Source organism: Physeter macrocephalus, chromosome 4 (genome assembly GCF_002837175.3).
Source record: "Physeter macrocephalus isolate SW-GA chromosome 4, ASM283717v5, whole genome shotgun sequence".
In the NCBI taxonomy this organism is placed as follows: Eukaryota; Metazoa; Chordata; class Mammalia; order Artiodactyla; family Physeteridae; genus Physeter; species Physeter macrocephalus.
Window position 1 is genome coordinate 58,176,893 of NC_041217.1, and position 21,562 is coordinate 58,198,454.

At 35.8% G+C, this 21,562-nt stretch overlaps 1 protein-coding gene across 2 annotated transcripts in view; it reads left to right on the forward strand.

The window, feature by feature from the left end:
• Positions 1–21,562, forward strand: part of RGS7 (regulator of G protein signaling 7) — a 663,829-nt gene that overhangs the window by 317,058 nt on the left and 325,209 nt on the right. For both annotated transcript variants that reach the window (XM_024133721.2, XM_055084226.1), the window contains one exon: positions 9,587–9,683. In XM_024133721.2, the coding sequence (XP_023989489.1) occupies positions 9,587–9,683 (97 nt within the window). The remainder of the gene's footprint in view (positions 1–9,586; positions 9,684–21,562) is intronic.

The window sequence follows — 21,562 nt, forward strand, 5'->3', positions numbered from 1 at the left end:
ACTGTTGGTGGGAATGTAAATTGATACAGCCACTATGGAGAACAGTGTGGAGGTTCTTTAAAAAACTAAGAAAAGAATTACCATATGACCCAGCAATCCCACCCCTGGGCCTGTACCCTGAGCAAACCATAATTCAAAAAGACACATGCCCCTCAATGTTCATTTCAGCACTATTTACAATAGCCAGGTCATGGAAGCAACCTAAATGCCCATCGACAGATGAATGGATAAAGAAGATGTGGTACATATATACAATGGAATATTACTCAGCCATAAATAGGAATGAAATTGGGTCATTTATTGAGACAAGTGGTTGGATCTAGAGACTGTCATACAGAGTGAAGTAAGTCAGAAAGAGAAAAACAAATATTGTGTATTAACGCATATATGTGGAACCTAGAAAAATGGTAGAGATAAACCAGTTTGCAGGGCAGAAATTGAGACACAGATGTAGAGAACAACCTTATGGACACCAAGGGGTGAAAGCAGCGGAGGTGGGGGTGGGGGTGGGATGAATTGGGAGATTGGGATTGACATGTATACACTGATGTGTATAAAATTGATGACATAAAAAAAAGAAAAACAAGCAGATGAAAACATTCAGACCACTGGGTAGAGACAGCATCAGAACAAAGATCTTGGAAAAAAATGCAATATGTATTTTGATAGGGGTTGCATTGAAGCTGTAGATTGATTTGGATAGTATGATCATTTTAGCAATATTAGTTCTTCCAATCTAAGACTATGGTATATCTTTCCATCTGTTTGTGTTTTATTTTCTTTCATCAGCATCTTACAGTTTTGCGATTACAGGTCTTTTACCTTCTTAGATTTATTCCAAGGTATTTTTTTATTCTGCTGCAATTGTAAATGGGATAGTTTTCTTAATTTCTCTCTCCGTTTGTTGTAAATTTATAGAAATGCAATAGATTTCTATATATTTATTTTAAATTCTGCAATTTCACTCAATTCACTGATGAGTTCTAATTGTTTTTTGGTGACATCTTTAGGATTTTCTATATATTGTATCCTGTTCTCTGAAAACAATAATAGTTTTACTTCTTTTGCAATTAGAATTCCTCTTTTTTCTTGTCTGACTGCTGTGACTAGGACTTCCAATACTATAGTGAATAAAATTGGTGAGAGTTTGCATTCTTTTCTTCTTTGTGATCTTACAGGAAAGAAGTTCATGTTTTCACCCTTGAGTATGATGTTAGCTGTGGGTTTGTCATATATGGTTTTTATTATGTTGAGGTTTGTTCCCTTGATACCCACTTTGTTGAGTGGTTTTTTTTTTTATCATAAAGGAATATTGAATTTTGTCAGAAGCTTTTTCTGCATCTGTTGAGATAATCATATAATTTTTATTCTTTATTTTGTTAATGTGGTATATCACATAGATTAATTTGCAGATTTTGTACCATTCTTGATACCATGGGATATATTTCACTTGATCATGATGTATGATGTTGTTAATGTATTATTGAATTTAATTCTGTTTCTTAATTTATTGTGTATTTTTGCATCTGTGTTTTATCAGTGAAGGGAATTAAAATTGGCCTGTAATTTTATTTTTTTGTGGTATCTTTGTCTGGTTTTTTTTATAAGCGCGATGCTGCTCTCAGAGAATGATTTTTGAAGGATTTCTTCCTCTGCAGTTTTTTGGAGTAGTTGGAGAAGGATAGGTGTTAACTCTTCTTTAAATGTTTGGTAGAATTCACTTTTGAAGCCATCTTGTCCTGGACTTTTGTTTTTGCGGATTTTTTAGATTACTGATTCAATTTCATTACTAGTATTTGGTCAGCTTATATTTTCTATTTATTCCAGACTGGGTCTTGTGAGATTGCACACTTCTAGGAATTTGTCCATTCCTTCTAGGTTGTCCATTTATTGGCATATAATTTTTCATAGTTTTCTCTTATGATCATTATTTTTCCCTGTGGTGTCAGTTGTAATAACTTATTTTTCATTTATGACTTTATTAATTTGGGCTCTCTTTTTTTTTCTCATGAGTCTGGCTAAAGTTTTATTGATTTTGTTTCTCTTTTCAAAGGACCAGTGCTTAGTTTCATCAATCTTTTCTCTACCTTTTATTTTCTTAGTCTCTCTTTCATTTATTTCCACTCTGAATTTTATTATTTCTTTTCTTTTATTAACTTTGGGTTTTGTTTTCTTCTTTTTCCAGTTCCTTTAGGTATAAGGTTATGTTGTTTATTTCAGATTTTTCTTGTTTCCTGAAGTAGGCTTTTATTACTATAAATTTCCCTCTTAGAACTTCTTTCTCCAAACCATAGATTTTGGATCATTGTGTTTTTATTTTTTTGTCTCCAGGTATTTTTTAAATTTCCCCTTTGATTTCTTAAGTGACTCATTGGTTGTTCAGTAGCATATTGTTTAGCCTCTATGTATTCTTTTTTTTTGCAATCTTAACTTTTTTATTTGATTGGTTTTTTGTAGTTGATATCTAGTATCATAATGGTGTGGTCAAAAAAAATGCTTGATATGATTTTAATATTCTTAAACTTACTAAGACTTGTTCTGTGGCCCAGCATGTGATCTGTCCTGGAGAATGTTTCATATACACTTGAAAAAAATGTGCATTATGCTGCCTCTGGATGGAATTTTCTTTATTTATCTATTAACTCTATTTTGTCTAAGGTGCCATTTAAGTCCAGTGTTTCCTTCTTGATTTTCTCTCTGGATAAACTGTCCATTGATGTAAGTGGGGTTTAAAGTCCCCTAATATTATTGTGTTACTGTCAATTTCTTCCTTTATGTCTGTTACTATTTGCTTTATGTATTTAGGAGGTCCTATGTTGGGAACATACACATTTACAGTTGTTATATCTTCTTAGATTGATGCCTTTATCATTATGAAATGTCCTTCTTTGTCTCTTGTTACAGTGTTTGTTTTAAAGTCTATTTTGTCTGATATAAGCACTGCTACCCCAACTTTCTTTACCTTTCAGTTTTCGTGGAATACCTTTTTCCATCCTCCCACTTTCACTCTGTCTATGTCTTTAGATCTGATGTGAGTTTCTTATAGGCAGTGTATATGTACGTATGTATATGGGTTTTGTTTTGTAACCATTCAGCCACTCTATGTCTTTTGAATTGAGTATTTAGTTCATTTACATTTAAAGTAATTATTTTTATGTGTGTACTTATTGCCATTTTGTCAATTGTTATTGGGTTGTTTTTGTAGTCTTTTTTTCCTTTTCTTCTTGTGCTGTCTTCCCTTCTGATTTAATTACTATGTTTAGTGTTATGTTTGGATTCCTTTCTCTTATTGTACATGTGTATCTATTATAGATTTTTGGTTTGTCTTTACCAGATCATTTGTATATAGCAATCTGTTCATATATGTGATTGAGTTGATGATCTCTTAAGGTCAAAGACATTTTGCCAACCTTGAGTTTTTACAGCACCCCCCGACACACATTTAATGATTTTTGACATCCTATTTTACATTATTTTTGTTTTATGTATCCTTTAACTACTTATTGTGGACATAGATGATTTTACTGCTTTTGTCTTTTCACCTTCCTGCTGGCTTTATAATGGTTGATCTACCATCTTTATTGAATATTTGCTTTTACCAATGAGATTTTTCTTTTCATAATTTTCATGCTTTTAGTTGTAGTCTTTTATTTCCTGCTTAGATGTGTTCCTTTAACATTTCTTTTAGAGTCAGTTTAGTGGGGCTAAACTCATTTAGCTTTTGTTTGTCTATATTTCTCCTTAAAATCAAAATGATAGCCTTTCTGGGTAGATGATTCTGTTATAGGTCTTTTCCTTTCATCACTTTAAATATATCATGGTATCACTTATGGCTTGCAGAGTTTCCACTGCAAAGTCAGCTGATTGTCTTATGGCAGTTCCCTTGTATGTAACTGGTTGTTTTTTCCTTGCTGTTTTTAATATTCTCTCTTTATTTTTAATTTTTGCTCTTTTAATTACTGTATATCTTGGTATGGTCCTCTTTGGTTTGATTTTGTTTTGGACTCTGTGTTTCCTGGTAATGGATTTCTGTTTTCTTTCCCAGGTTAGTGAATTTTCAGCTATCATGTCTTCAAATATGTTCTCTGCTCCTTTCTCTCTCTTTTTTCTCCTTCTGTGATCCCTATAATGCTAATATCAGTATGCTTGATTTTTGCCATTGGTTTCTTAAGCTGTCCTAATTTTTTTTTTTTTTTCCTTTCAGTTTAGGTGATTTGCACTACTCTCTTCCAGTTCACTGACCCATTCCTTTGTGTCATCTGGTCTACTTTTGATTCCTTCTAGTGTATTTTTTACTTTAATTATTGTATTCTTTAGCTTTGTTTTGTTCTTCTTTATGTTTTCTAAATCTTTGTTAAACTTCTCACTGTGTTTACCCATTTTTCTCCCAAGTTCTCTGAACATCTTTATGATTATTATCATGAACTGTTTATTGGGTAGATTACTTATCTCCACTTTGCTTAACTCTCCTTCTGGGCTTTATGTTGTTTTTTTGTTTCAAAAATATTCTTCTGTCATTTCATTTTGCCTGATTCCCAGTTTTTATTTCTGTGTATTAGGAAGGTCAGTTACATTTCTCAATCTTGGAAATGTGGCCTTATGATTGAGATGTCATATGCAGTCCAGCAGCACACTCTCCTTTGTTCACCAGAACTGTATGCTCTAGAGGTGTCTTGTATGTGGGCTTCATGGGCCCTTCTGTTGTGGCAGGGCCAACTAGTGTGGGCATACTTGTAGGCATGACTGGCTCCAGGCGAGTTGGTTGCCAGGCCCTGCATAGCCCAGAGACTGTCAACTGCTGCAGGGTGGGGCCAGGTTATGAGGTGGCTGACTTTGTGGTCCTGGGAGTCAGAGGTTGCTGTTGGCCCCTGGGGTTGGGGCCAGATCCCTGGACTGCTGACTGCATGGCCCATTGTGTCTTGGAGCTGGTGTTCACTTGGGGCTGGGCTGGGACCCAGGGTGTCTAGAGACTGATGCTGTCTCACTGGTGGGTAAGGTCGGCTCCTGGGGCTAGTGCCCAGTCCACTGGTGGGCAGGGCCAAGTATTGAGCCTCCTCGGGAGTGGGGCCAGTTCCTGGGTCTGCAGGGGTTGTTCATGGGGGCCTATGGCTGCTGCCTGCCTTCTGGTGGGTGATGCTGTGTCCCCTGCTGGGCCTGGGGCAGTCCCAGGACTAGTGCCGACCAGCTGGCTGGAGGGTCTGGTCCTGGTGCTAATAAGCTAGAGGGAGGACTCCAAAATGGCACTTGCCAACTCCAGTGTCCTTGTGGTAGAACAGCTTCGCCAAAATAGCTGCCACTGGTGTCTGTTTCCCCATGATGAGTCCTATTTTCCTCCTGCCTCTCTGGGAGGCTCTCTAAGATCAGCAAGTGGGTCTGACCCAGGCTACTTTCAACTTACTGCTTCTGCTCTGAGTCTCAGAGCATGTGAGATTTTGTGTGTGACCTTTAAGAGTGGAGTCTGTATTTCCCACAGCCCTTTGGCTATCCTGAAAACAAGCCCCAGTGGCCTTCAAAGATGAATTCTGGGAGCTCATCTTCCTGGTGCAGGAACCCCGGCCAGGGAGCCTGATGTGGGACTTGGCCCCCTAGTTTCTTGAGGAGAATCTGTGCAATTTTAAGTATCCTCTCATTTGAGGTTCTCTTCCTTGGGAGTTTTGGTTGCTTACCTGAGAGTATGGGTCTTGACTATACTACGTCTCCGCCTCTCCTACCATTCTCATTGTGATTCCTTCTTTATATCTATAGTTGTGGAAGATCTTTTCTGCTAATCTTCAGGTTGTTCTCATCAATAGCTGCTCTGTAAATAGTTGTAATTTTGGTGTGCCCGTTGGAGGAGGTGGGCTCAGGGTCTTCCTACTCCTCCATCTTGGCCACACTTTTTAGGCAGTCAGTACTGACTTTTGACTGAGTAACTAGTTCTCCTACATATTGCCTGCCATCCTATAGTATTCATGGCTGGCTTGTGAAATGGTGATTTGTAGAGCTCCAAACTGTAAAATCTCTGAAAATAAGAAATGGATGTTTGAGGATTAGCCAGCCTCCATGGTGTCTCATGGCAGCATTATGATAAACATTTAAGTAGTATTGTTTCATTAATCTTCAGCCCTGATAATATGTATACTATTATCTTTTTTTTCCATTAAAAAATGAGAAAACCAAGTCTTAGAGTAACAAAGTAACTTACCTGTTCAGACAGCTTGCAGGTAGCACAGCCAGGATCAAACTTGTATCTGACAGCCCTAAGTGCATGTTCATAATCACTCTGCTGTTTGGATTGAAACTGAAATGTGTTGACAGCTGGAAGCAAATGCATTTGTAAAAGGTCTGGTCAATTTAATCAGCTCATCGGTTTTTTACTGAGATTTGACTTTTTGACTTAAGTAAGAAAACGTACCCAGTTCCGAACACTGATGATTATTTCCAGACTTAAGTAATTTTGTAGCTAGAAGAAATCTTACAAATCACCTGCTTCTAACTTTTTATTTTAAGGGTTAATTAAATAAGACTGAGAGAAAGTCTCCGTGACCAAAGGCATGCCCTGTTTTACTGCCCATAGTCCACTGTTATGTTATCCCACGCTCAAAGTCTCCTCACCTTCAGCAACAGGCTCAGGACTGTGAAAACACATTCTAACCCTGCATAACTCAATATCATCCTTATGAAGATAGATAGATAGATAGATAGATAGATAGATAGATAGATAGATAGATAGATAGATAATCTTCTTTTGGGATGCTCATGATATTTGAGTCTTTGGGCCTTAAATTAAATCATCCTAAAGAGTTTTAATATTTATTAGAGTTACTTTTGTAGTATCTTGCTGTGTAGCTTGCTTTTTAGTTTGTCTGCTTTTAGCATTCTCCTCATCCATCTTCTATTTCTTATAGTCAGAAAGCAGAAGATGAAGCATGTTAAAACTTGCTTATTATAAAAATAGTCTCTGAGTCAATGCTTAAATGAGTTTAGAATGATGTGTTTTTTATATGTGGCCTTTGTGACTGATTTTAGCTTTTAAAAACTAGATTGTATTGGGTCTTTGTTTTTGTTTTGTTTTGTTGTTTTGTTTGTTTGCTTATTCTATGTCATGATAAGGTTCATGTGTAAATCATATCTGAATTAAGATAAAAACAGCTGAATACATTTTGATGATCACATTTTCAATCTAGAACACAAATCCTATTTTTACATGGAGTTTAAAATTTTTTTCTACTGTGGAACTTATGGCTCAGGAACATTGAAGATTTTAAAATACAACCACAGAGGTCACTTTTATTTCCCAGATTCCTAACCTTGCTACTTTGGGATCCAGCAAACTGAGAGATGGACCTTAATTCAACACCCAACCAGAGGTGATGATTGTCACATCCAGGGAGCTTAGGTGATTAAAGTGCGAGTCAGAGAGTTTTCCATGTCCATCTAAGCTGGCCTAGTTTAAACCATTAAGCTGATGATAAAAGGGTTTACTGATACTAGGCAAGGCAAAGCAGCTTATCCCTCATTTCTGAGCATTGTGTCAGGTAAATGATGGACAAACAACAACAAAATAAAGCCATAAAAGTGTATATTTTTTCATGTTTCTATAATTGGATGAAATATTTTATTACATGTAAAGAACTGAATGTTGTTGGGGTCTTTGGGGGGGTCTGATTTTTAAAAAAACAGACTTCCTTTCCTAGCTGAATTCTGAACCCACTGAATATCACAACCAAAGAGTAAAGCAGTTAGAGGTCATGGTATCACCTTGATCACTGACAAAGCTATTATATTGAAGAGTGTTTGTGAACACAGGAGACTTAATCCTAAAACCCAGTCCTTAACAGACTACTCACCCACTGGGGTAGGCCTCTCCAAATCATCAGATTTAGATATGGGCTTCCCTACAGGAAAGGGATGGGCTCTGTAGGCCAATTTCTCATTCCCAACTCTTTTACCTGATAAGTCAGCCCAGCTCCCCAGAGTGGAGTGAGTTAGGGAACAGAGAGAGGCAGGAGAATTAGGCTAATGGTGCTCCCTCCACATGAAAAAGGAACATGAGGAGTGGAGAATATGCAGCTCAAAGTATCAGGGGTGTGGTGTGTGTAGACATCTGAAGTCCAATATTTATTGTCTGTGTGTGGTGTTTTATATATGCTGTATCATTTAATGAAATACTGTACTCCTCCCACCCCAACCCAAACCTACAAAGGTTGTGGAATAGTTATTATAAATATTATTATATACATCTTACACATGAGGAAACAAAACCTTAGAGAAGTTGGTTAGCTTGCTCAAAGTGTCATGAATGATAATGAGAAGATCTGAAACCCATTTTCCCACATCTTAGTTTCTCATGTTAATATATCTGAAAATACTTATCCAGGCAAATAAGATTCTTCATTGAAAACTGTTCTGAAGCTGTGTTGATTGATGATTACTTGATACAACATTTAGACTGTGATTTTTAAAAACTTTTTATTTTGAAATAATTTCAGATTTACAGAAAAGATGCAACAGTCCTACAGAGAAGTCCCTGTATGCCCTTTATTCAGCTTCCTCTAATTTCATCATCTTATATAATGATAACATAATTTTCAAAAATGGGAAATTGATATTGGTACTACACTATTAACTAAACTACAAACCTTACTCAAATTTCACTACTCACCCATTGTTTTCAATATTGACTGAATTTTTTTAAGGCAACAAGTGTATTATATTCATATTCACATCCATAGTGCCCTCTGTAAGTCTGGTCTAGAATCAGTCATAAGTAACTGCTTGTGAGATGAGTAAATGATAGATTTTGAGTTTCATACTATCAATACAACTTGTGTATATTTATGTGTATATATGTGCCACAGGCTTAGAAGCACATGCAAAAGTCTGAAGCTGTGATTTGAATGAATGTTATTCAAAACTAAGTTCCACATTAGACTTGGTAAAGCAAAGCCATTTAAAACTGAAAAATTTTCAAAAACAAAAGAGAATGTACTAATCAGATTGAAAGAAAGATACATACATTGGAAGGTACTAAATTAGCAAAAGGCTATGGTGTGACATTCATTTTATTACTTTTTTACATGTGTGTGCATGCATGTAGATTTCATGTCAGTTTAGTAAATGCCTGGGCAAGAGAAGAAGCAGTTGCTGGCAGTCAGTCCTGTATTTCTAGTCAGGTTGTGGAAGTTTATGTTAAACCAAATCATATAAACTCTCTTGTTTGAAGAGGAAATCCAAACTGATGCTTTTAAGTCTTCTATTTTCTTTTGCACTGACTTCAGTAGAGATAGCATTAATGAAATGTGGATCTTGTTATCACAATGTTTTCTGATCATATATAACCAAAGAATGTGAAACCAGGAGAGAGACAATATTCCAAGCACAAAATTCTTCTTAAGCTTAATGAACTCTGAAATAGCCACCTTTCTGTTTTCTCAATCATCTTTTAACCAAACTGAAAATATTAATGTGACCAAGTATAGAAAGACAAGAATATGGCATTATTCTTAGTTAGGCAAAACAGGTATACAAAATTCTTATGAGGACTGATTTTTCTCAAAAAGTTCAACTTTTAAAATGTTTTAATTATTTTATTATTGTTATTTAGATGGAAGACGTAATAGCACGCATGCAAGATGAAAAAAATGGAATTCCTATTCGTACCGTCAAAAGCTTTCTTTCCAAGATACCTAGTGTCTTCTCTGGTAAGTTTGCATTCAGTGTAACACTATTTTCTCCAGCACTTTTCATATAACTATTTAAAATCTATTCTAGCCATTTACTATTGATGCTCTCTCTAACTCATTATTCAATAATTACTTACAAAAATTCATGTCATGTTCAACATCATGTTGGATACTTGACTTGATAGTAAAACAAATCAAAACAGCAAAAAAAAAGAAAAAATCATGACCTTACCCAAAAGTACTTGCAAAGGCATAATGAACAAACGTGAAATAACAGAAAAAAAAGAAAATATTAATATATAGATGTATGAAACAATGTGCTGTAGATTATATACAAAAGTTAGGAAGGTGACAAAAATCAATGAAGAGGCAAGAAAGGGTTCCTGAAGAGCACTGATAAGCTGAGTTTGAAAAATGAGGAATTATATCAGCCTCAAGACCACTACGTCAACCAATTCTGCATGCAGAACTGGGTGTGACCAAACTGCTGAGAACAGGGTGGATAGACGGGAATGAATAGAGTTGGGTTAAATAGGAGGGTCTAGGGTCTTTGAAAGCCAACCAAAGAATCTAATTCTGATATAACAGAAAATATGGAGACACCTACAATTTTTGCAGAGAATGTTATGATGAAAGTGCTTGGGGTGAATTGGTATTCAGTAAGGGTCCTTGTCACTGTGCTAGGTATAAGGATCTTGTAAGAATAGTTTTGAACACTAAGGAGCTGATAGCCAGGGAGTGGAGGAATAGAGAGGAAAAAGCATGAAGATTTGGTGAATAACTAGGTATATAGGATATATGATGACATGACCCAATGGTTTTTGTTTTGTAATTGGGTGATTGTGAGATATAGGAACTATTATTAGAAATAGGGAAACCCCACAGATTTGGTTGAAAGTGACTAGAGAAGCCCTAGAGAAAATGGATAATAATAAGTTAGAAATATGTGCTCTGGCTCCAGGAGACAGTGAATGGCCAAGCTCTGAGGACTCGGGTGTGCTCTGTCCTTGGATGGCATGGCTTAGAGAAGAGACAATCAGAAAGACCAAAGCCTTCGCAGCCAGTAAGGAGAGTAAGGAGGCTGGTACTGAGCATGTGGAGGGGAGGGTGCTTGATGGAATTCATGAACAAGAGTTGTGTGGTGCTTTCTTGTGAACAAGGATCAAAAGAAGACCAGTGATCAGGAATCCATCAGCCTTGGTACAATGGTAATAATTAGGACCAGAACACAAATAAGTAGGCCCAGATGTTGATGTTTAATAGTTGCATTGCTCTCAGATGAAAGAGAGAAAGCAATGGAGCAGATAAGAGCTGCAGTATCATGACATTTTGCTCTAATAAAATGTATTCTCTTTTTCTTGTTACTGCCTTTCAGTCCCACTTTGTTCCAGTTTCTTGTTCTTCCTTGATGATGCCCTATATTTTCCCATATCTGGGACTTTATGTCTTCCTTCCTCACTCTTCTACTTCCAGACTTCGAGGTCATTCTGACCATTAAATTCTGTCCATTCTTCAGCAGCTAGCTCAGAGAGCTCTTTGGAGAAAACTATCCTGAGTTTTGTTCTCTGTTCTCTCAAAAGACTTGTTGTTATTGTTGTTTTGCCTCCCTGTTAGTAGTTATTATGCCCCACCTTGCCTTATAGTTATTTTTTTATATGTCCTATATCCTCGAGTAAGTATTAAGCTCCTTGCCATCAATAACTCAGAGAGTTAACTTTACCTCTAAACACAAGTATGAAAACTACTTGTATTTTGTCAACCAATGAAAAAGAGAACTTATCTCTTTAAAATACTTCAATACTGGGTTGTAAACTGAAATGCATTCACAATCCAGGCAAATAAATTCACTAAGTTGCCCATCTGAACTGGGAGCTGTGGTCAATTAAATAGTGCATAGCCCATCCAGAGGCATTTTAATTCAGGAATTTAATGGCTGAACACGAAAGGATTGCCCATCAGTTTAATAAGCTGAGCTTCAAGTTAGAGTTACCTGCTCTAATGGTAAATCTAAAATTTTGGTTCAAGTAATAATACCTCATACAATTCCAATATAGCATTGTGTTGGAAAGAACTCTTGATTGACAGTATTAAGGTCTTAATTAAAAAGTAAGAATGAGATTGAACCATGAAGTGCCTGTTATTATTTTAATGTTCATTAACATAAACCAACAATGTTAGCTGTGAAATAAAGAGACTATCAATGACAATTTTCATATTACAGTAATTAGTTTCTAATTATCATTCAGTGTTTCCTAGAAACCTTTAGGAGGTCTCTGCCTCACAGGTTCAATTAGATGCTTTGCTGTAGATTTAATTTGTATGTCTAGTATTATGTCTAGTATTTTACCAACCTTTTTGTATTAATATCCCCAAATTATAATGGTCTGAATCTCCATCCACTTTACTAGCAGTTTTTGGTCTGTTTTAGTAATTTTCTTCTCCTGCTATTTCTTTTGGTAATTTGGGATTAATCCCTGTGTTCTTTTGTGGCCTGACTTGCTACCCACTGCTTACTTTCCTGCCTCTTTCTGCTTCTTCTTTCTCTTTTTCATGTTCTACTTCAGAGCTGCTAATGAAACAAGGGATCTACTAACTTTAGGCCCTTACTTCAATCAGAAACCAATTGTGATGAGTGATGTAATGTGTGAGAGGAATGTAGTGTGATTGTTGGGGAAAGGAGTCTATTTTGTTACGGACCATTCCACAAGGGAAAAACTGTCTCAAATACTGTTGATCTAGCTATTTCAGGTTACCCATTTAATGCTCCCTAAAGCCTTGATGAACAAAGCATGGTCCATGAACCAATAATATCAACATCACCTGGGAATTTATTAGAAATACAGTATCTGGGCCCACTCCAGACCTACTAAATCTGAATCACAATTTTAACTCTAAAGTTTAAGAGGTACTGCCTTAATTAGGGCAGCAGGGCCAGACTGGGTTCCACACAGCACTCATTTTTTACTGGGTGCAGTGGCCAACGTGTTTGTGCAGAGCTTTCTGTTTCCCTTCAAGGGCCCTGATTATTTTTTCTGCAGTCTGGCCTCAATCAAGCCCACCCCAGTTTGTCTAATGGTTTTTTCTTGTTTTGGTTTTGTTTTGATTTGTTTGTTTTGCTTGTGGGAGGGAGAAGAGATTATAAAGAAGAATCTAGTTCCTTTACTCCAAGCCAAGAGCCTCTTCAACCTCTAAGATTGAGGGATGTTAACAGTTATGTGGAGGGATGGAAACAATCCAGCTCTACCAGGCAACACCCATATATAATACACATGTCATGGTGGCCAAATACTGTTCACATCTACCTCAGGTGAAAACAGCTGTATTGAGAACATGATGATTCAATTCCATCCTCTCACAACATCTGAGATCCAAACCCAGAATCATGGCTATTACATAGATAATATAACTAACAGTGGTTTGGGCTTTGGAGATTTTTTGTTGGTTTATTTTTCCCCACCTCCTGATAAATGCTTTCTTCCAGCTAAACATCCAAGACTTCTCTAATTATTTTGGTTTGGGAGTTGTTAATTTCAGCCTCCTGGTTTTTCCAGTCCCAACATCAGATGAAAAATCTTTCGATGAACACTCCATGTTGATCTCTTGAACTATGGGATAGGAGATGTCCTTGGGTAAGACAATGTCCAATCACAACATTGTTTTTCCCCAGAATTGCCTTCTCAACTTGTGAGATAGCTTAGGCAGTTCCATTGGTGTTATATGACTGGACCCCCTCAAGTTCAAGAAATGAAATCAGTGGTGAGCATTTGAATGTTTTCATATTCTGGACATTCAGTATTTCACTTATTCTAGATCATAGTGAAATAAGCCTTTACCCATTGTATGAGTTTAATTTTCTTCAATGGATTGACTGGGAAGTTACTGTGTTTCCAGATAAGCCACTGCAGGAAATAAAACTGAACGCTCTTCTCAGTTCTTTATAAATGGTGTAGGTTTTCATTAAAATGGTCAGAAATAAATTGGGGGTTGTAAGTCAGCCATTCCTGCATTTCATATATTTCCGTCTTTTGTCTTAATAGCTTGAGGACGTTCTCCATCACGAGCACATCGATACTTAAGTGGTTACATCTTTTTATTACTGTTCTTTTGCAACTTACTTCCATTCTTCATCTGAATTGATCACTTTTAACATGCTCTCATAAAAATGGCTTGCTACCAATTGGCAAGAGCAAATTTTATAGTCAGAAGAGTTATTTAATAGTCCTTATGATATGTGGGTTTGGCTAGCCTCAAGTCTTTTTCTCTAACTACTTTATTGAGGTATGATTAAAATAAAAACCTATATACATTTAATATATTCAACTTGACAAGTTTGGAGATAAGTATAAACAGGTGAAACCATCACCACTATCCATGCCATAAGCATATCCGTCATCCCGTAAAATTTGCTTCTGCCTTAATTAATTAATTTTGGGTAAGAACATTTAACATAAGAGTTACCATTTCAGCAGATTTTAAAGTATGCAATATTGTTTGTTAACTATAGGCACTATGCTGTACAGGAGATCTCTATAACTTTTACATCTTGTGTAACTGAAAGTTGTACCCTTTGACTAATATGTCCCCACTTCCCCATCTCCCAGCCCTTGGCAACCACTATTCTACTCTCTGTTTTTATGAGTTTGACTGTTTTATATTCCTCATATATATGGTGTCATGCAGTATTTGTCCTTCTGTGTCTAGCTTATTTTAGTTGGCATAATGTCCTCCAGATTCACGCATGTTGTCACAAAAGGCAGGATTTCCTTCTTTTTTAAGGCTAAATAGTACTCTATTGAGACTTTAGCCTCAAGTCTTAGGCTTAAGAAAGCATCTTTAATTCTCTAAGAATCCACTCAGGCCATTTTTTCCCTCTGTGTTCTATTCTTACTCTCAGCAAGTTTGATAACAAAGGAAGCCCTAACCAGTAACATGCTGAGCTACTCCAATTACATAGAAATAGGAATTATTATATTTCATATTACTGGATAAGGAATCATTATTCATATTTTATTATTATTTTGGTCCTCTAACAGGGTATACAGTTCTTTGTGATGCCTTGTTCTTTTCAGGCATGTATATGAAATTGAGCAGTATGTATGAGCTTAAAAATTAAGTTGCTCTTAAATGAAATAATTTGAATATGTCCTGCCTCTTATCTTTTATTCTTCCAAAGGTTGTATGAATGTTTATTAGTGTCATGGAGAAGTGATCTGTATAGGCTTGAACTTATCTTGTGGGTAGCTGCATGGGTAAGAAAGAAAAAGAGAAAGCTTGGTGATATGGACTGGCTGAATGCAAGTTTAATAAGTACATATTTTGCATCTAAAAGTTTTTGAGAACAGCTTTCAGGGTGCCTTATGACTTAAACCTGATTACATCTGGAGTTAACTTAAGGATAATAAAAATAGAAATAAATATTACGAAATATTTTTCTCTGGAGACAGTAAGACTGTCTAAGTAATTCTAAGATATTTCTAAGAGTCTAAGATGCTCTTTTCTGAAACTGACATCTTACTGTGAAATATTTTTCACCTGTCATTGGAATGGCTAGCATGGGTTCTACAGAAATTCAGAGAGAAATAGATTGCTTTTAAAACAATTGTAAAATATTTTGGCATTAATCATGCTTGTAATATTTTGCTTTTATAATATCCCATTGGTAATTCAAGAATCCAAAGAGGAAATTTATAAGCAATAAATAAGAAAAAAATATCTAAAAATATTGGCAGTTCTTAAAATTCAATTCTGAAAAAATAAATTCTTGGAGAAAATAAAAAATGTTAACTAGATTTGCAAGAAACATAAACATTTGAAAAAGCCAGTCCTTTGTCATCTTCTTGACATACATCTGACAAAGTCACAAAACAAATGGCACATGGTAACTACACAATCAGCCAAACTGAGGAACAGAGGGAAAGCTGAACTGTCACATAATCAAACAGGTATTTAAATTATCTTTGCTGTGAAAGATTCTTCACCCCATCTTGGTTGTCACTCTTATTGTAAAATAGCACCATGAAGTGATTAGAAATAGTAAAGAATTCTAATCTCAGCTACTTGGATTCTCTGGCATTTGTTCTAGATAATTCTTTTTCTATAGCTAAATACTACTGGGAAAATTATAAGGTTATCTATGTATTGGGCTTTCACTGTATTTGTAGATAAATGACTTATTTTAAAATGTGGTTAAAAAAAAAATGTGGTTGAGTCAATTTGATGTGACCAAGATAAAAAGCAAGCTCTTGTTTTCACCAGAATGTTAGAAGAAATGGTAAAAATTCAGGAATATGTTAATGCTTTGATTTCACATTTAGCTTTCTTTGTAGCCATGCAAATTAGACCCAGGAACTATTTTTCTCTTTCAGGGTAACTGTAGATGGTGGTGCTGTTTCTCTGGAGTGCTTTTTGGACATCTGAATTTGCTATTTTGTATTTTAAGTGAATATTATTGGGATTGGATTGGATTTTGTCTTCCAAATAACTTCATTCCAGAGAGGGAAAGTCTGTTCAAATACATAAATATGTCTATCAAAATTCTACAGATAAGAGTCCTCTCTGACTACCAGTTGTGTTGGTTTTCTGGAGTAGTTCTGTTACCTTATCTCTTACTCAGAACATGGCTTCTCCCTGTATGTTCTTGCTAGAGCAAAGACTCTTTCCAACACAGCTGAATCATTTTATTGTTGTATGACCAATAGCTGTAAATAAATCTCTGGAGATGGACCTTTTTACTTAAGATTATGAACAGAACTCAAGAGTAAATCATTATCAATAGCCAAAATATGTAATTTACCTGATAAAAATCATTGTGCCTACAGAATAGCAGATTTCTATCCTTAAGGAGCTCTCTGGAAAAGACTCTAAGAACTATGATGAACTTTTAGTTCTCTCATTGCTACCTGGGAATCTGACAGGGTTCATAGATAAACACAGGGTAAATACACAAACATGTAGCCAAGGTTCTAGGGAGAAATATTGAGGCTCACTAATATTGTAGCTTATTTTTTGGACTTGGAGAAAAAGGGCAATTGATGTACTTTTTAAAAAATTTCCAAAAACCACTACTACATTTTTACAAAGAAGAACTGTACATGGCAGTGTTGAGAGTATTTTGGCATGGTTAAGGAACAATATATTGATAAAAGGCAGAAAACAGAGTACAGTCATAAACAAACAACTGTCTGTAAGTCTGGGGAATCCCAACTGGTGTTGAATTTTATCTTATAATTTAAATATTATCTTTAGGCATCTGGACTCTTCAGATTTACAGATGATGCCAAATTGTTCAAAAAAGTAAAAACCCAAACCATGAAAGAAAAAAAAAAAATCAAAGATGAGAACACCAGGATATGTGAAGAACTTTCTGGAAAGTTATCAAGAGAGAGAAAATTTAGCCAAATAGAAAATAATACATTTATAAAAAATAATGCAAAGTCAAGTCAGCAGGTTCAGCACTAATATTTAAGACCCATGAAAGGAACTAGAGGGTAACCAATAGCCTAGTCCCTAAAGTTGCTGCTCCGTTGTGCTCCTGTGATCAACAAGACCCCACTGAGGCCTTGAATAAGGTGTTGAGTATAACATAGGAGGAAATTGGACAGAAATAGGAAACTATCCTACCCATATTTAGAACCTTATATATGAGCTCCTCAGAATTAGAGCTATTTCATGCCATTTTTTAATCTAACCTCAAGGCAGATTTAATAGTTTGAAAAAATTCGATTGAAAATTTGATTGATTAAAAAGGAAGCCTAGGTAATGAAAAGTAGCAGTTGTTACTGGTCATGTGTTAAAAATATAAACAGTTCGAAAGGGTTAGATAAATATAGATAATGCATGCACAAGAGATGAACAAGAAAAAATGGGATACTTGGGGTTTATTCTTATTTTTTGATGTTGATGTTACTGGGAAATTCAATATATCTGTGTGTGGCACACAGGAAATTAGCAATAAATGGAAAAATTACTGTAGTTAATACCAATAATATTATTACTTTTATTACCACCTTCAGAGGCCTGGATTAGGCCCAGATTTATACATTCTCTTTCATCCTAGATAGTTAATCTGTTGCAAGACCAGCGGTAATTACCTGTGTTGGATGCTCTGTAGCATCTGGCACAAGGTTTTTTTAGTATCTCCTTAAAAGGTATTTGTTGAATACCTATTACTTTCATTAATTGATGATCATTTCCCACATTCTCAAGGTGCCTTATAGATTTTAACACTCTTTAATGTGTCCTACCTTTCATTCCTCACAAGTAACTAAACATATGAAATTGAAATCTTCTAGGGAGATAAATGCATGTTAATTGCTCTTTTCATATAATATCATTGGAACTTAAGATCATTACACATTGATATTGATTTTTTCCTTAAATAAATCACATTTTGACTTTCTTAACTAACTTATTATCATAATGTCAATACCCAGCGAATTGTATCATCTGGACTCTTAGTGAATGAATAAAATAGTGATAGTCAGAGGCAATCTTGCAAATTTGTTTTGGGAGATTTAAATGATGCAGACATATTAACTTTTCATTTTTTAGTTACCTACTCTGAAAATTTTCACAAATGTTGACTTTTCTTTAAAGCAACAGACCTAAAAAGCTTAATTTTGTTCATTGGTGAATTTTTTTCTAAAATCATAGAAATGATAGGTTGTTAAAGAAAAGCCTATCAAAGTGGAGCTTTACTTCTTTAAATTAATGCATTAGCATTGTTTTCTTTTGGGAGGAGATCAAAATTGACTGTAGAGATAGACATTTTTGGGGATGATACTAAAGCCTTCATTATCTCCAAGAATGAATAAATCTTGATGACTGAATTGCTGGTCTGTATGTGTTTTGTGAAATGATGAATCAATGCACAATGTGCGAGGTACACCATTTGGCTCTGCCTTTTTATCCTGATGATATCATCTGGGTTTCTCTTCATTTCCCTCTCTCTCTGAACATACTTTGAAGGACTTCCATTTTTCACCTCCTAGAAATTCTAGGATAGAAAACTATCCTGTCCTTACACTCATCCTACCCTATTGGCATCCCCAAGCCAGCCTGTATTAATCATTCTTTTTGGGGGGGTTTTCTAGCACTATGTTCATCTTCATGGAGTATATTTTACCTGACATTCTGTCCTCAGTGAGCATGTACTATGATTCTTATTAGTGGCTGTAAGCACCTGGAGAGCAAGAATAATTTCTCATTTCAATTTGAATCCTCTGTAGATTCAGTGTCTGGCAGATAGTAGATACTCAGCAAATGTAATGACTTCTCATAGGACAGCTGATGTCCCAGGCATTCAGGTACATCCACAACAAATTCCACTTTTTGATTCATTGGCAGTGGAAAGAACATTCAGTGTAATTATTTGCTCTGTTGGCATCCAGCACTGTATGACACTTTTATCTCAGCAGGGAGCACTAGAAAGATGGCATCTCTGCTTTGCTGTCATTTACTAGCTTAGATGGGTTTCAGGATGGAGACTCAGCATGGATTCCAGAGTCCAAAACACTCTCAATCTAAATTTTATTTGGTTTAATGTGAATGTTTACAACATCAGACATTCCCATATTTAAATGTAAATATTCTTCAACACTGTCTAGAATAGTGCAAAAAGTATATATATTCTCGTAGTAAAGAGACCTGGATTTTAGTCCTATATCTCATGTTGCAAAGGAGAACATTACATGTTAAGTGACAGCTCCAGCTCCAATGCTTATAAGAATATGAATGTTTTGGTCATAACCACTATCATAGGAACTACCGGCATTTATTGAGTGCTTACAATATACTTGATATTCAGTAAATATTTAATTTTTAGGTGTATTCTTTTATATATTATTGTCCTTACAAAGATAAGTAAAGTTCAGAGAAGTTAAATAACTTGGCTAAGGAGAGACTGTTAGAAAGGTTCTAGGTATTTTCATCATAAACACCTTTGCCACAAGTAGTTTTACAGCACAACTAACTGGCTGTAAAGCCATTTTGCTATAAAAGAAAAAAATAACTGGTTGATTGACAGTTTTGTTTTGATTACAGTAGAAAATAATAAAATACCAGTTTCTGCAAATCCTTTGGTGAGCAGTCATCCCTCCCATCTGTCAGAATCAGAAGTTTTCCAAGTTAAGCAAATGTAAGAGGCAGCTGGCTAGTGATTCCCAACAGCTTTTGAAGGCATTAATGATCGATTCTTTAGCTAATTTAGTTACAACGGCTTGTTCTGTCTTGCTGTGTTTTCCAAATTTATGACATAATACTAGAAGTTGGAGGCAAAAGGAGAATCAAGCTCCTCCTATCCTCCTGACCCCCAAATGGTTACATGATTCCTGATGAGTATAAGTTTCTTGAAAACGTTGAAAATTTTAACAGAATATGGCTTAGGTTAGCTCACCAAAGGATTTGCAAAAACTGATATGTTATCATTTTCTAGTGTGACGTCAACCATATATTTTATCTTTTATAGCAAAACGGCCTCACGGCCAGTTAGTTGTAGGCAAAACTGCTTGCGGGGAAGGTATTTATAGGAACACAGTGGACACATGTTAGGTAAGCTGTAGAGCTGACATTTAAATCTAGGATAATCTAGTGTGTGTGTGTGTGTGTGTGTGTGTGTGTTTGTACACATATATACAAATTATGATAATACATTATTATATAGTGTGATAAATATTATAATATATATAGATCTCATAATCTGATCCCAATAAATAATTTGAATCCTTCCTGTTTCATTCTGCATTCAGCTTGGAAATGCCCTTTTCTCTTTTCCAAAAAATCAGTCAAGTAAGAGACTTCTCAGGGTAAGGTGACATGGGTAGTAATCAAGGGGCTTTTCTTTTGAGACTTGATTACTTTACAAGCATCAGTCCATTCACCATAGTACTTGGGTATCTTATCCAGTGAAAAAGTGCCATGTTTATTTAGGAGATATGTACAGTCAATGAAGGAGAAGAAAACAACATGCTGAGAATGTGTAGTGGAAAGAAACAGAACAAAGCAGAGCAAAAACAAACAGAACAATAGCTGGAGGGCTAAACAAGGGACCATGCTTATGTAAACTTCCCTGGGTACTCATCACTGCACCAAACACACTGGACCTTTTCCCTTCCTTCCTTTCCACTGACTCTGAGCCGCAGACACAGAAACAAACCATGAATGTTCCCAGAACTGGGACACATCCAGAATTCCACAGCACTATGTCCATCACTTTTATCCAAATACCAGGACTGTCACATTACATAATTTTCACATTTGTTCTTAGTTTTGATGACTACAGAACAGACTTGTGTCCCAGTTAGCCATTTTGTCCCTTTCATTTATTCTTTGGGTCAGATTTCTACTAACTCATGTCATTTGCATAACTGCTCAGATCTGTTTCCAGGGAAAGGGTTTTACTTTCCGTGTAAATATAACATATTTGTCCTAACTCCCCTCTGTCACATTTTGTTACAAAAAGACATTTTGGGTAGTTGTTTATTCTTAAATTTCTCTTTGAAACAATTTCTTGTGAAAATCATGTAAAAAATTACTTATCCCTTTTGCTATATGCATGACTCTATTGAGAAAGGAGAAGGTTGACTCAAGAGGGTTTGTTTGGAGCAGGGAGAGTCAGAAAAGTTGTGAGATTAGACTTTTAGGTTTGTCTCTAGCCTGTGATGTGGAATTAATTTAGAGTGTGATTTCTGTCATTAGCTGTAGATTTGGGGAATTATTTACACATGGTCAAATTTCACATGTGAACAAAATGACAATTTTGGAAACTACACCCTTTCTTTTGCATCTTTGGGGTTCTTCACTGAGCAAAATTTCCCCCATTTTTTACTGCAGACTGCTGAGTGTTCCGTGTCTGTGGGGGCTTCTGGTGGAAGGAAGCCATCAGGAGGTCTGGGGGTTGG